At 38.7% G+C, this 13,299-nt stretch overlaps 1 protein-coding gene across 2 annotated transcripts in view; it reads left to right on the forward strand.

The window, feature by feature from the left end:
- LOC135262952 (X-linked interleukin-1 receptor accessory protein-like 2) overlaps positions 1–13,299 on the forward strand; it is a 151,653-nt gene that overhangs the window by 96,842 nt on the left and 41,512 nt on the right. For both annotated transcript variants that reach the window (XM_064350418.1, XM_064350419.1), the window contains exons 4-5: positions 944–1,130; positions 1,499–1,652. In XM_064350418.1, the coding sequence (XP_064206488.1) occupies positions 944–1,130; positions 1,499–1,652 (341 nt within the window). The remainder of the gene's footprint in view (positions 1–943; positions 1,131–1,498; positions 1,653–13,299) is intronic.

A 13,299-nucleotide genomic window follows, 5' to 3' on the forward strand; every position in this document is an offset into this window, starting at 1 on the left:
CAGAGACAGTTGCAGATGTGCGTTTGGATCCATGTACAATACAAATCTAGGGTCTAAGAACTGCCAGCAACTGAGACTATTAATTAAAAGGCTGGCACTACCTCCCTCAATGCCTGGATTGTGAGATACGTACAGTACCTGTCTGTGTGTAGGTGACAGAAGTCTCACTCATCAGTGGTACCTATTGCATTAATAAGATCCGTTCTATCGATGTGTACTTGTGTCATGATACAAAACACTGCATAACATGTTAAATCATCCAGGCTCTGCTAACCTAACAGCTGTTAAGAGTCTCATGGCTGCTTGGGTACAGTACTTTTTTAGCATGAAGGTGAATCTGTTGTATGCACAAGACAGCAAAATTTTAATGTTTAGATGCCAGTGGCATGCTGAGTAATTATCTGAAGTGCTCAATCTGCATTCACAATATGAGAAGTTGAATTGTGTACATGGCAAGAAATTGGATTTTAAGGATTTAATTGAATTCAAAAATCCAGGATGGGTTAATCATAGAAATCTAAGTTAGGATTTTATGATATGTAACTCAACTCTTTCTTTAAAATGAGCTACACCCTCATCTCATTCCATGGGCGTACTGTACCTACCCACTTTGAACCATATGCACTTGCGTTTTTAAAATGCCAAACAATTTACATGTTCTTTTTTTGGTCTGCAGGTTCTAATGTTTGCTAACTAACTACTGAGAGCATGAACCAAAAACTGAAAAGTGGGTACTTTTAACTGCCATTAAAATGGCAACAAAAAAGAAAAAAACAATTTACATGTTCCTTTTTTGGTCTGCAAGTGCTAATGTTTGCTAACTAACTCCCTTTGTATACTTAGACCATGAACAAGACTGAAAAAAGGAGTCAGTAATTGCTTTCTGCACAAAGCAGATTGCTGAAGGTAGTGTAAGAAATGTAAAGGTTTCTGTCCCTTGCAGAAACTCCACATACTGTATGAAAGTGTCCATGTCCCTGACGGTGGAGGACAGAGACTCTGATCTCTGCTACAGCAGCAAGATCCGTTACCTGGAGAAGGCCGAGATCACAAAGAGCAAAACCATTACCTGCCCTGACATTGAAGATTACCTGGCTCCATACAGACAGCCCATTCTTGCCTGGTACAAGGTAAATACCATTGGTTTGTGGACATTGTATTTTTTTGTAATGCCATCATTTAATGCAATGTAGATGAGATCTGATGTGATTGTTCAAAAATCTGGCAGGAAGGTTGAAATCGCCTTTTCAGAAGTAGGGTTATAACTCAGAGATTGCAGGGCTGGTAGGGCACTGCCATTGTATCCATGAGCTAGGTACTGAACCTGAATTGCTTCAGTAAATGTCCAGCTATAAAAATGGATACTATGTAAAAGAGTGCCTGATAAATGCTTAAAAAAGTGCACCTCATGTACCGGCATGTGGTCACGGAATCTAGGACAGAAACATTACATAGTAATTAGGACTGGATATGACAATTGTGGGTCCTGTTCTTACAGGAGTGTGAAAAGAAAACATGGAGGAGTTCAATAGTGGTGAACAGAACAACTATCTGGATCCCTGAGATTGAGGAAGAGGATGGTGGGAATTACACATGTGAGCTCAAGTACGGAAGCAGACTGGTGCGGCGAACCACAGAGTTAAAAGTCACAGGTAGGCAACTGTACTCCTCATTCTAATATGCAGATTTAAAAGGCAGACCATCTATGGTTAAATGCATTTTTTAGATGTTCAGAAGGACAAAATCATGAATACAATAGTTGCACCTGAAAGGACAAAAAACATGAGTCCCTAAATTGTCCCTAGCTAAACCAGGTTATCTCAGGTCCTAAAGTTATTGTGGGAAGAAGTTGTGTTTGTCTTTTAGCAAGGTAGTAACTACGGTGTCAGTGCCATTTATAAAGATTAGTTCCCAGTCTGTAATGATGTACAGTATATGTGTGCATGTGTGTGTGATTGAAGTGCAATTTTATTGATTATAATTAGGTCTTCTTGGTGATATTTCACTGCATTACTAATGCTGATGTTCCTCACTTTCTCACTCTGGATAAGATAATCTTAGTGAATGTAATCTTATGCAATGGAGAACACACACACACACACACGCACACACATATACACACACACACACACTCAGAAGATATGAGGCTAAGAAACATGGCAGCGGTGTTCCGGAGATACAGAATGGTTGTGAGGGCAACAGGAAAGGTTTTTGACCATAATCCCAGAACACTGCTTGGAACCTCTGGGGGCTAAGTACTGTCTATGGTTAATTATAATTATAAATGAAAAGGCAATACACGGAATAATTTGTTATAATGTACTGTGTGGAATGAGAACATGTCAGAAACTGTACAGAAACTGTATGTTGTGCATGTGATTTATAGAATGCATTAAGATCATAAGACTGGACATTAGAAGATGCCACCTAAAAGGGAGACACCACTGTAATTTATTTGGGAATGTATTCTCCCAAAACATGCGCTTGCAGACACATGGGCAGGAGGGCTGGGCTGACAGTGTACTAACACTGCCGCAGCCGTTTAGCGGGTCACCACGCGACGAGCTGAAATGCCAAACTGCCAGCTTTCCCAGAAGCCTTTGCTCTGCACGTGTACGTGCCCGTGAGCAAAATCGGGGCTGTCTGCAACAAGCGTGCCATTCAGGAAAATAAAGCACATCTGATGAGTCGTGTAATAGCAAGGTTTTCAGTTTCCCTGTATTCTGACGTGTCAGGGATGCAAGGTGTGTTTATGGATAAACTATTTGTTCCCCTGCTGTGGCTCAGTGAGGAGTATGTTGCCGCATAAATTGAAAATAACCATTTCAAAAGAAACAGCAATGAGCGTGAGTTATGAATTACTTTGGTTGTGATTATTTAAAGCATGCAACATTATCAAGTGCCTCTTATGGTGAGGAAAACACGTTGCAGTCACTGCATGAATCAAGATGGCATGGTTGAGAAGGCCGTGTAGCACAGTCTGTAAGGCGGCTAAGTGAAAATATGAATGCCTCATGTGGTTGGGGGCTTGATTCCCCACCATGACACTTCCTATACTTTGATCTCATCTCTATCTGTAACCCTCTCTGAATTTCCCCCTGCCTGTATAAAGTAGAGAAAATTACAAAAGAAGGGCAAACCATCAGGTTTCCCTAATGTTGTGCATGCATTCGTCTGGAATGAGATATCCCGCCATACCTCCACACAGAGCTGCTATAGTAACATCAGAGCTGTTATATCAAATTACAGTAAGTGTAACAGAACTTGTTCGTGATACTTAAAGATATGAGATATTTAAAAATATGAGCTGCCACATCTCTTTAAACTACTGTAAGCAACAGTGCGTGGTTTTCCTGACTGAAGATCTGCTTCATGTGGCAGATTCTGAAGTGGGCTTTGTCTAAGGGTTGTGAACCGTGTGATGAGGTTAAGGGAAACAAAGAGAAGAGGACGATGTATGGTCAATCAAACATTGTCAGGTCCTTTTATCTGTTATTCTTCCACAGGCCACACGCTGCTACCAGACGAGAAACATGTTCGGTAAAAGATATAAAAGTAGATGTTGGGTGAAAGATGACCACAAATATTTGATACAGAAATGTAGTTTTCTTCATGTGACATGTATCAAACACATGTATATACATTCATCGTACATACATATATAGAGGGAGACAAATTAAAGAAAAAAACCTGAAAAATGAGTGAAGAAACATAATGAATGCAGACGCTTCCATACAGGTGTATTGAATGATACAATTAAGCAATTAACATTCTATCATGCTCTGTAGCATGTATAAAAATGCTGATTAGACCCAGTTGACCTTGATTTTGGATCAAGATGGCAAGAGGAAAATATCTAAGTGTCTTTGAAAGTGGGTTCATTTTTGGGGCACGGATGGCAGGAGCTTCAGAAAGACTGCTCAACTGGCCAGTGTTTCAGTTGGAACAGTGACAACAGTGACATCTGCATTTAGATCTATGGGAAAGACATGAGTAATTAGGGTTGGGAATTGTGGTCAAGGTAAAGGATGACTGAATTCAAGCCTATGCATTTCTATGATATATAATGTGTGTTTGCATGTATGTATGTGTATCCATGTCTGTCTCTAGATTTAATTGCCTTAAGATTCATACAGTTATGTGCATTATTATCATCTGTTACTCCTAACAAACACAGCACAAAAAGGAATGATGTCTCAATATATAAATAAATGTTTTCACCATGCAAAAATACCAAGCTACTCACACATAGTCAAGTCAGATACACCTTTTAAGGTGGTAAGATGAAAAAATGCAGGGCAAAGTTACATGAAATTTAGGAAACATTGGGTAGGTTGTTTAATTTGTGCGAGCTAAGGTAGCCAGTATTGTTTGTTGTAACTTGGCCTAATTTTGATGTCAATATTTTTAATGGCAGGCCTAGGTTTTGCAAGTTTGAATGAATGACTTATAGACAGTACTTTGTACTGTATGTGTGAGTAACTTGTACATTGAAAAAGTGTTCCCAGTTAGATTGTTCTATACAGCAAATTAAGGAAGAAACCAAGGCATTGGCACTCACGCATACAGGATCTAACCTGGAATTAAGTAAATTTCAATCCAGAGTAATAAAAATAAAAATTCTGGATTTAAGTGATTGTTTTGACAATTCACATTCCGTATCTATCAGATAATCATATGCAAATCATAATGTTAATAAGAGAGGAAAAACACACAAGATCTTGTTGATGATCAGAATGATCAGACTCTGATTTTTGGCAAGTTTATGAGACATGGAGAAACACTGGCCATTTATACTTCTTGGTATGGTTGCAATTCTCCTCTTTGCTCTCTAAATCCCACTCGTAGCCTTATTTCCCCATCTCTTTGTGTGAGCAAATTAAACACCAAATCATAGTTTCCAGGGACAAGTTTTTTCTTCCTTTTTACATTCTCAATAGCAGCTTTTCCCCTCTGCACCACAGTCATTTCTCCCACCTATGGAAACAGTTCCTTACTTTTCTAATTTTTCTGGTTTCTTCTTTTTATTGACATTATTTAAAAGGATTTACAAATAATATTTACCATTGATTTAGTTAGATTACATTGTTTTTATCAAAGGCAGCTGGTCTTCATTCTAGAATAGCTGTTGTTTACTTAATTGTTGCCTCCAAAAATTTGACTTCCCCATGTCAAACCAACCTGGTCATGTCCCTTCACATCATTGTGATCAGATTATTAACCACCTTTACAATTAAACTTCCATCTGGCTGGTTTTCTTTTTTATGTTTTCAAAGCCAACTAGTTTCACAGTCCAATATTCCTCAGAGTGGATTTAGTTTAGATATTATTTTAGGGCAGACTGGAGGCTTATATAATCATAAAATGTTTGAGACTGGTCTCATACCCTTGGTGCTGATAGGATGACATGTGTCCATGGTGATGCAAAGTGCATGAGACTAGGGTAGTCAATCAAACTGCTGGTTCAGAGACATCACAAACCTAATGTTCTGTATGCCAGCAAAATATCTGTTGGTACCAACTCATAGGTCTATTATGTCTCAGGTTTTGTATTAGCATCAATGTGTGTAGCATCTTAGAGTGCCATTCATGGTTCAAAAGCTGGGGTGTTAATGTCATTAGACGAGACATCTGTTGTATCCCAATGGGAGGCTTGTAGCTTCTCTGTGAAATTAATAATTTAAAGCTCTCAAAATACTCAGATGTGCACAAAGTCACTTTAGCATTTATCACCTTGCTCAATAGATGTAGACAAAGCAGCTACAAACTTTCTGAACAGTACACAATTCTTAGGTAGTATTTACACCTTGCTAACTACCCTTCAGACTACATTAGTGCTTTATAGAGGTGCACAATTTGACCTGATAATGGACTGTAATCAAGTAAGATACTGTTTGTAATGTTTGGGCCAAATATGTGCAAATAACAAACAAAACATAATTGTGTAAGTGTGTGGGACAAAAAAAGAGGAATCACGTGAATGTGTGCAAAATAAAAAAAGAATTTTGCACGTGTCAGCTTGTAACTTTGAATATTTGTCAAGCTTGAGGATAACATTCGCTTCAGGACACAGGGGAGACATGAGGATGCTCAGTCTGTTAGACCCATACACAGCTGAGAGATGCTCTACTCTAAGTTCCCTACCAGACTCTTAGGTTGTGGCTTTGCAGCACATTTAAATAACCTTGAAATTTAAATAAACCTTTTTAATTTTGGTTTTAATTGTATCTCTTCATGATCTCCAGCATTTACCACTGCGTATTGGTAGTCTTAATTTCCAAGTTTTTTTTCTCTTAAACAAGCATATGAATGAGATTTAAAAAAAAATGTTCAGTCTGTTGTTTTGTCCTTACATGACCTGATTTTAGTACAATAGATACAAATATAGAAGGAAACACAGTTACTGATACGACTTTAATTAGTCTAAAAGCTGATAGATTTTGTGACATGACTCATTGCACTGCATTCGCATTATAAATATAATATTTAAACATAATCATTATTGTAATTAAGCTGGTTATTGAAGCGTTGAATTGACGTTTCTGGGATGTGCAATTGCTCAAGGGATGTTAAAATGGAAAATGATCTGTGAAGGCTACAGATGTACCACGCCAACAGATAACAAGACAGAATGAACATTAATACATTAGATGTGGAAGGTGGTTGAGATAGATATACGTGCTGAAACAGCCATCTATAGCAGAGGTCAGGATCAATGGATTTATGGATGTATCGATAGCTAATTTAAAGCCCATTTTAGGATTAAAACTGGGGGAAATCCCAAGAATAATTTACATGAAATTACATTTTGTTTACCGTTGTTCCAATTAAATTTCCATGATCAGTTGAGCTGGCAGCCAGTTAAATTATTGGCTCATCATTCTGTTCTGAGCTCCCTTTTTTCTGCCAAATTTTGAAAAAAAAAATAATCTCTATATCACCCATTTCAGTAAGCCCACTAATACAGACCTGTGTCTGTGCAGCATTGAAAAATGAGACCAAAGGTTTTTTTTTTTTTTCCCTCCATAATGTAGCTGGCCAGTGGAAGTGGTAGTGACTCTTCTTTGTGAGCTTGCCATAATTCCATACACTGCTTTTGCTCCCTAGCTGGTCATGTCTCTGAATTCTAAGAAATCTTTAACTCTGACACTGTACACTCCCGTAATGCTGCCAAGGCAATACGAACATACAACATCAGATTTGGTTTTTTAATTAGCACTGAGGAAGTAATTATTTTGATGAAAATTATTACACTGAGTCCTATGAACTGCTTCATGCCAACTCAACATGCCACACACTCCGCTGAGGTCACCAACTGTATCCATTTAGAAAAAAGGACTTAAGGCTGGCCAGTGTGTGCTACATAAATGGCTGTTTGAAAAGATGGCCTTTCGATCAACAGCAACAAATCAAATGCTGACGAATGACCAGGCATGCCTTCAGGTGATGATTGAAATGGAATGCAGTATTTCAAGGTTGGTTGTAATTACTGTACTCATTGTAGTCAAAAGGCACAAATAACATTATTTCTGCTTTTAGTACATGCTGAAACAAATAAAAAAATCACACCATATTTTTCGCTGGTTTAAGAAGGCTCAATCACATATACCTGAAATAGGTCAAAGTTTGTTCTCAATATGATATTTTTTGTAGATTTCTAAAAAGCATTGTAACACTGTCATCTGAGTCAACATTCTTAGCAACCAGTATAATGGCAGTTTAAGACTACAGTGGTCCTGTTGCCAAGTCGTCTTCAGCGCCAGTGTAGTCCCTTCCTAAATGACAGATGACAGGGCAGTAAGACATAGATTGATTTACGGTCATTTGGGGCAACAGTGCAATTTATCATGAGACCTGAAACCTCTTCTTTTCAACAAGCTTGAGCAGGATGAGCGCGATCACCTTGGAAGAGTGACTCATGCAGATAGAAAATAAAAGACACTGAAAATGTAAGCCTTTTCCCTGAGAAGCAGCCTTCTATCGACCCTGCCATTGTTTGGCTTCTCTTGAAGTCTTCATCTGAAAAAGTAGGATGCAGATATTGGTATTTATTTATTTATTCAGCCTGCTTTAAAAAGAGGTAGTATTATCCTCACAGGCTCATAACCCTTGGTAACATGGAAGGTAGGTACACAGTACCATGTCCAGTGTTAATTTAACTCTGGCAGAGTACATATGAGTCAAGTGGGATGATCTGTAGGGGAGACCACGGCATAACCTAAAGCTTTTAGGTTTTTGCTTATTTAAAAAAATACATACACATATTAGTAAATGTAAATATTTGTCACCTACAAACAAGATTTATGAAACTATTTTTTTTTTTTTATATTGGATGCTGATTGGCTGAGACAGAGTTTTACGGTGGTGGTGAATTCAATACAATAACAGTTAATCAAACAGCCAGTTTGCAAACAGTGTCACTCCACGCACAAACCTTTACTTACGAATAATATTACAAAATAAATTATATTGTGTCATCAATTCTTTATACATACTCTAAACATTTTATAAAAGCAGCACAGCAATCGAGTCCGTGCTCTATCCTGAATACAGTCATGCCTCCAGAGATTTGCAGTTACTCTGCTTCATGTCGTTCCTGGCAACACCCCTGTATAATCATGTCTTTGCTATGATTATAGACCATCAGTAATGTTCTAGGGCATTCCTGTCAATTACAGTTCAACCGAAAGTAACAGAAGTGAAATGTTGCAATCTGCCTCGCTTACCCTTTCTCTTTGAGTGTGGATTTAGCACTGAACCTACTGTGCTTGTAGCAATACAGGGATGTGGGGCAGGTGGACTGTCCAGTCTAGCACTCCTTTGTGTTGAATATTATCAAAATACTTAGATTGGGTGGTGGTTGTGGATGTAAATACTAAACATAGTACACAGACCAAAACTATAATGTGATAATACTGCTATACCATATCAAGTTATGTAGTGCTGCTACTCATAATCATAACTTTGGCTTGTTACTCACTCTTTTACTAAGACATGCGGTGTCTTCCATAATGTTTGGGACAAAGACTTCACAGGTGTTTCTTACTAGTCAGGTGTGTTCAATTGCTTCTTTTGGAATTGTTTGGTAACAGATCTTAAATTATGGAGTACTGAGTCAAATCAAGAAACAATATGTCTTTGTTCCAGTCGTTATGAGGGCACTGTATGCACATTAAAGGCAATATATCTGTGACAAAAACAACTTATTTCCATCAATATATTTCTACTTTTAATCGAAATAAGGTAATCTAACTTTTGGTTATCATGCTCTCAAGAGTGAACATGCTTCAGTGGCAATACACATTTTATGAATTTTGGTGGTAGAAGGGTGACCGTTTTTACCAAAAGTGTTGGGACAAAATGGACTCAGGAGTGGTGCATTTTTTTTGTCAGAAAAACTACAACTGATATGTTGTATGTCAGATAAAGTTAAATGAAACAGCATGTAAAAGCCTGAATTCTCATGTTGCGTACATTTGTGTGCTGAACAAGGTAATGAATGGACATCCAAAGTTTTCTTGTCAATAAGTAAAAAAGCAGTGCTGTATCTCTTGTTTTTTGGTGAATTTGAGCAATGATGTGAAGGTGTGTTTACAAAGAGTGCAATTAGTTAGTCGTGGAGTGCAGTTAGTTATGAAACTTGACAGCAATTTTTGTGCAACTGGCAGCTGATCATCATCATCATCATGACAGTGGTTTTTGAAGATTGTTTTTCACTTTGGGATTTTAAATGGAAGGCAAGCTGTCACTGCCTGATTCATTATAAAGTTTCCCGGTGTTTAATGGTCTGTAGTGCATGCATGTGAACTGTAACTGTACCATTCATTTTGAATCAATTTGGGACAAATTTGCATCCCACCTCTGAAGTTAGACATTTTCCCCCCTTCATGAGCTATGTTTTTATTCTTCAATTTGCATCTGTAAAATACAGTTTAAAACTTTAGAATTGTGATATTATATAAAGGAAGCAATCCAGTACATTTAAATAATGCTTCAATCCACATACATTTTTAATGTTTTTATGTTTTACTTATTCCTTAATCAATGGGTCTCTGAATGCAGTACAATACATTTCTGTATGAGAAACTGTGGAAAGGAAAAAAATAATTCCTAAAAACACTGTTCCACATATTCATGGGTTTGTTGTACGACATCTAAATCATAACCTCTGATCCACTGGTCTGCTTCAGATTCGAATTCCATTGGGGTCACAAGTGAGGGGAGGGGGGGCCTGGGGGAGGAGATTCAGCCAGTCACCATTAATAAGGCTCAACCAAAACCTGCTGCCTCTGCCTTCATGCATCGTGCTTGCAAGGAAGAAGGTCAGATTGTCATCCACGTAATATTGTATTCTGTTGAAATCTTTAAATTAATTGCATTAATTTGGAAGTGACAGGTGATGGAAATGTGAAAGAGAAGTACAGTCAACCAATTAATCAATCCAGTATTATTTATATTGTGTTTTTCTTTTTTTTTTTTTTTTTTTTTTTTTTTACAAAGAGTTTCTCCTAATATACTTCATGCTATACTTTGGGCTAAACCCCCACAAAACTAGCCAGAGGTAAGAGGAACCTTGATGGGAACTAAGACTCAATAGGGGGGAGCCCAGCCTCCTCTGACCAGCTACCATTTCACTGTTTTCTCTCAGTTCACAATTTCACAATTTGAGCCCGATGAATCTTGGCATTGTCGTCCTGGAATATGCCCGTGCCGTCAGGAAAGAAAAAATCCATTGATGGGATAACCTGGTCATTCAGTACATTCAGGTACTCAGCTGACTTCATTTTATTGCCGCATAAATGAATAAAATGAATGCAATTCTGGACGGAAATAAACGCTGTGACGTTGCATAAGGTTGTCGAAACAATGCCACGACGAATGTGCGCCGTAATCAAAACTAAAGGCGGCCCAACAAAATATTAGTGTGCACGATTTTTTTTGGCCAGGCAGTGTAGTATCAGATGCTTATGCCTCATTTGTTTTTGTTTTTTTGGAACCCCTACTCTGTGAAGTATACATTTAACATGAAGATGTAAGAATACCCTCGGATACACCAACCAGCTGAAGTATCTGAGTGGCCAAGGAACATGAGTAGTCTTAACCTGGGGCTACTGGAACGGGATTAATTTAATGATATCTTAGTTATCTGACTCCTACGTAATTTTTAAACTTTTCCTCTTTGCTAACAGTTTTACATAGAAGGAGACTGCAAATGATCCGCAGTAGTGTGGCTCAATATGGATTGCTATCTATCTTGGTAGACATGGCCATATCTCTGGCATGTGTAGTCTGCATACTGTAGATTCAGTTGTGTATGTTGCAACGGCACTAGTGTATAGGCGAGTGGCTATGAGGTGTAGATATCCTTCGAGGTGTAGAGTTCTGTGTTTGTTAGAACCTTAAAACTGCTAGGTGTGCAGCGGCAACAGTCAAAGAGAAATGTCAGGTCAAAGGGAATGCAGTGTATTGTACAGTGTGTTCAATAATGGCAATATACAATGGTGCAAAAGTCTGTGTGTAGTGAAATGGCTATACACAAATGGTGCGCAGGAGGTTGTATTGACAAGTCTCCCCAAAACCGCTCCACTTTTCCACGTATATACCCAAAGATCAAAGAAAAACCCCATGTCATCAAATAAAGACACAATCGTGACAAAACCATACATCTATGATCTTACTTGTACTATCTCTGTAAGCCTATCACGCTGGGATAACCTTTGCAGCTGGCTGGATGCTGACCTATAGGTCTCAAGATCTTTAGTCAGCACCTGCTATGCCGCACCACCAAAGACACCAACTTGTTCCCCATGACATCAACCTTTCCAGCAATACGAAACGTGATTACACTGTACCATGGGGAACCTAAGGGTTGCGTAATGCTGGTCCAGTATAGGATATTTTGCAAATGCGCACTGTCTCTTTATCAAACCTCGCTGACTCCCTGTCAATACAGTAAACACAGTCTGTTTCCCTTTGGGGCTCTGATAAGGGGCACACTTCTGTAATACCACCCTACAAAGATAAAAACCTGCACATGCATATTTTGAGTGGACAGCAGGTATAAAAACCATGTCTTTGTTTACTTGGATATTGAGGAATTTTCTTGCAATAATGAATTTATGCATCCGACATATGATACATATAAATGTAATCGCTTTTTCGCATCGCATTTGCAAGGTTGTTGCCAGATCTCGATTTACTTCTGTTGAGTATATTTTCAGTAATGCCTTTATGTGTCGTCCTCGGGGCTCAGATGCACATGCCATTTTTTTTAAATATACACTTTACCCCAAAAATCCAACTCCAACCGTCCTCTTTTTTGTCACTTTCTTCCTCAAAATCACTGCATTCCCATTCAAATGCCCTGAATTAATCTTCTGGCACTTAGCTTCCTTCAAAAAATACTATAAGGAGAATTTACAGGGGTTTTTCCCCTTGTCGAATGGTGGGCATCTTATTGACGGACGCACATTAGAATTCATGGCGTAGACTGAAGCTAAGAGAGCGTAGATAAATGGACTGGTTTTGCCATGCTCAGGAGCAGAGGTGAGACCACAGAATAACGAAGGAACTGTCATCAGGAGTGCAGAAAGGGAAAATTTAATTAACCTGATGCCACTGCCTTCCACCTTCCAGCCTCTTAATTCCTCCCCAGATAAAGATCTTATTGGAGATGGCACAAGCCCTGTTTTATAGCTGTTGGTGGCGGTCAGTGGTGTGACCTTGGGGAGTTGAGTTGATAGTCTGATCGCTTGGAGGGGGTGTCATCTTCTTGATCCAAATGGCTCCTGTGTTTGCGTCGTTTGCGTCAGGAGACTTCAAATAAAGCTCAGAAGATGACAACTGCACAAGAATCTCTTCTGAACGATTTCTGTCAGGCAGCATTAGGCTGCATTCACTCCGGATGCGTTTTATTGGCTTAAAAACACGAGATGCACTGCCTGTCTTGATTTTATGAAGCCTACCCTGAAAAAGGCGCAGGAGGAGTCTCTTTTTTTTGCTGTTGCCAGGCAACCACACTCTACTCCTGTCAATCACTTGCATAATGTATTTAATGGCATTAGCTAACTAATTTCGCCCGAAAATAACTTGCACTAATTTGTCGCAGTGCCTTGGACCGCTTATTTTTGTCATGGTAGTTACGATTTGTGAAATCGTACAACTTTGAGTGGCCAGAAGCTGTAACGACCAACTTCTCTTTCATCTTCTTTATTGGAATCTAACGGCAGAATCAAGGCCTGCCTCTTTTTTCATGCGATTGGACGGCAAAGAAGCACTTTTTCCTCAAAGCGCTTCAAA

The sequence above is a fragment of the Anguilla rostrata genome, chromosome 9 (genome assembly GCF_018555375.3).
Source record: "Anguilla rostrata isolate EN2019 chromosome 9, ASM1855537v3, whole genome shotgun sequence".
Lineage (NCBI taxonomy): Eukaryota > Metazoa > Chordata > Actinopteri > Anguilliformes > Anguillidae > Anguilla > Anguilla rostrata.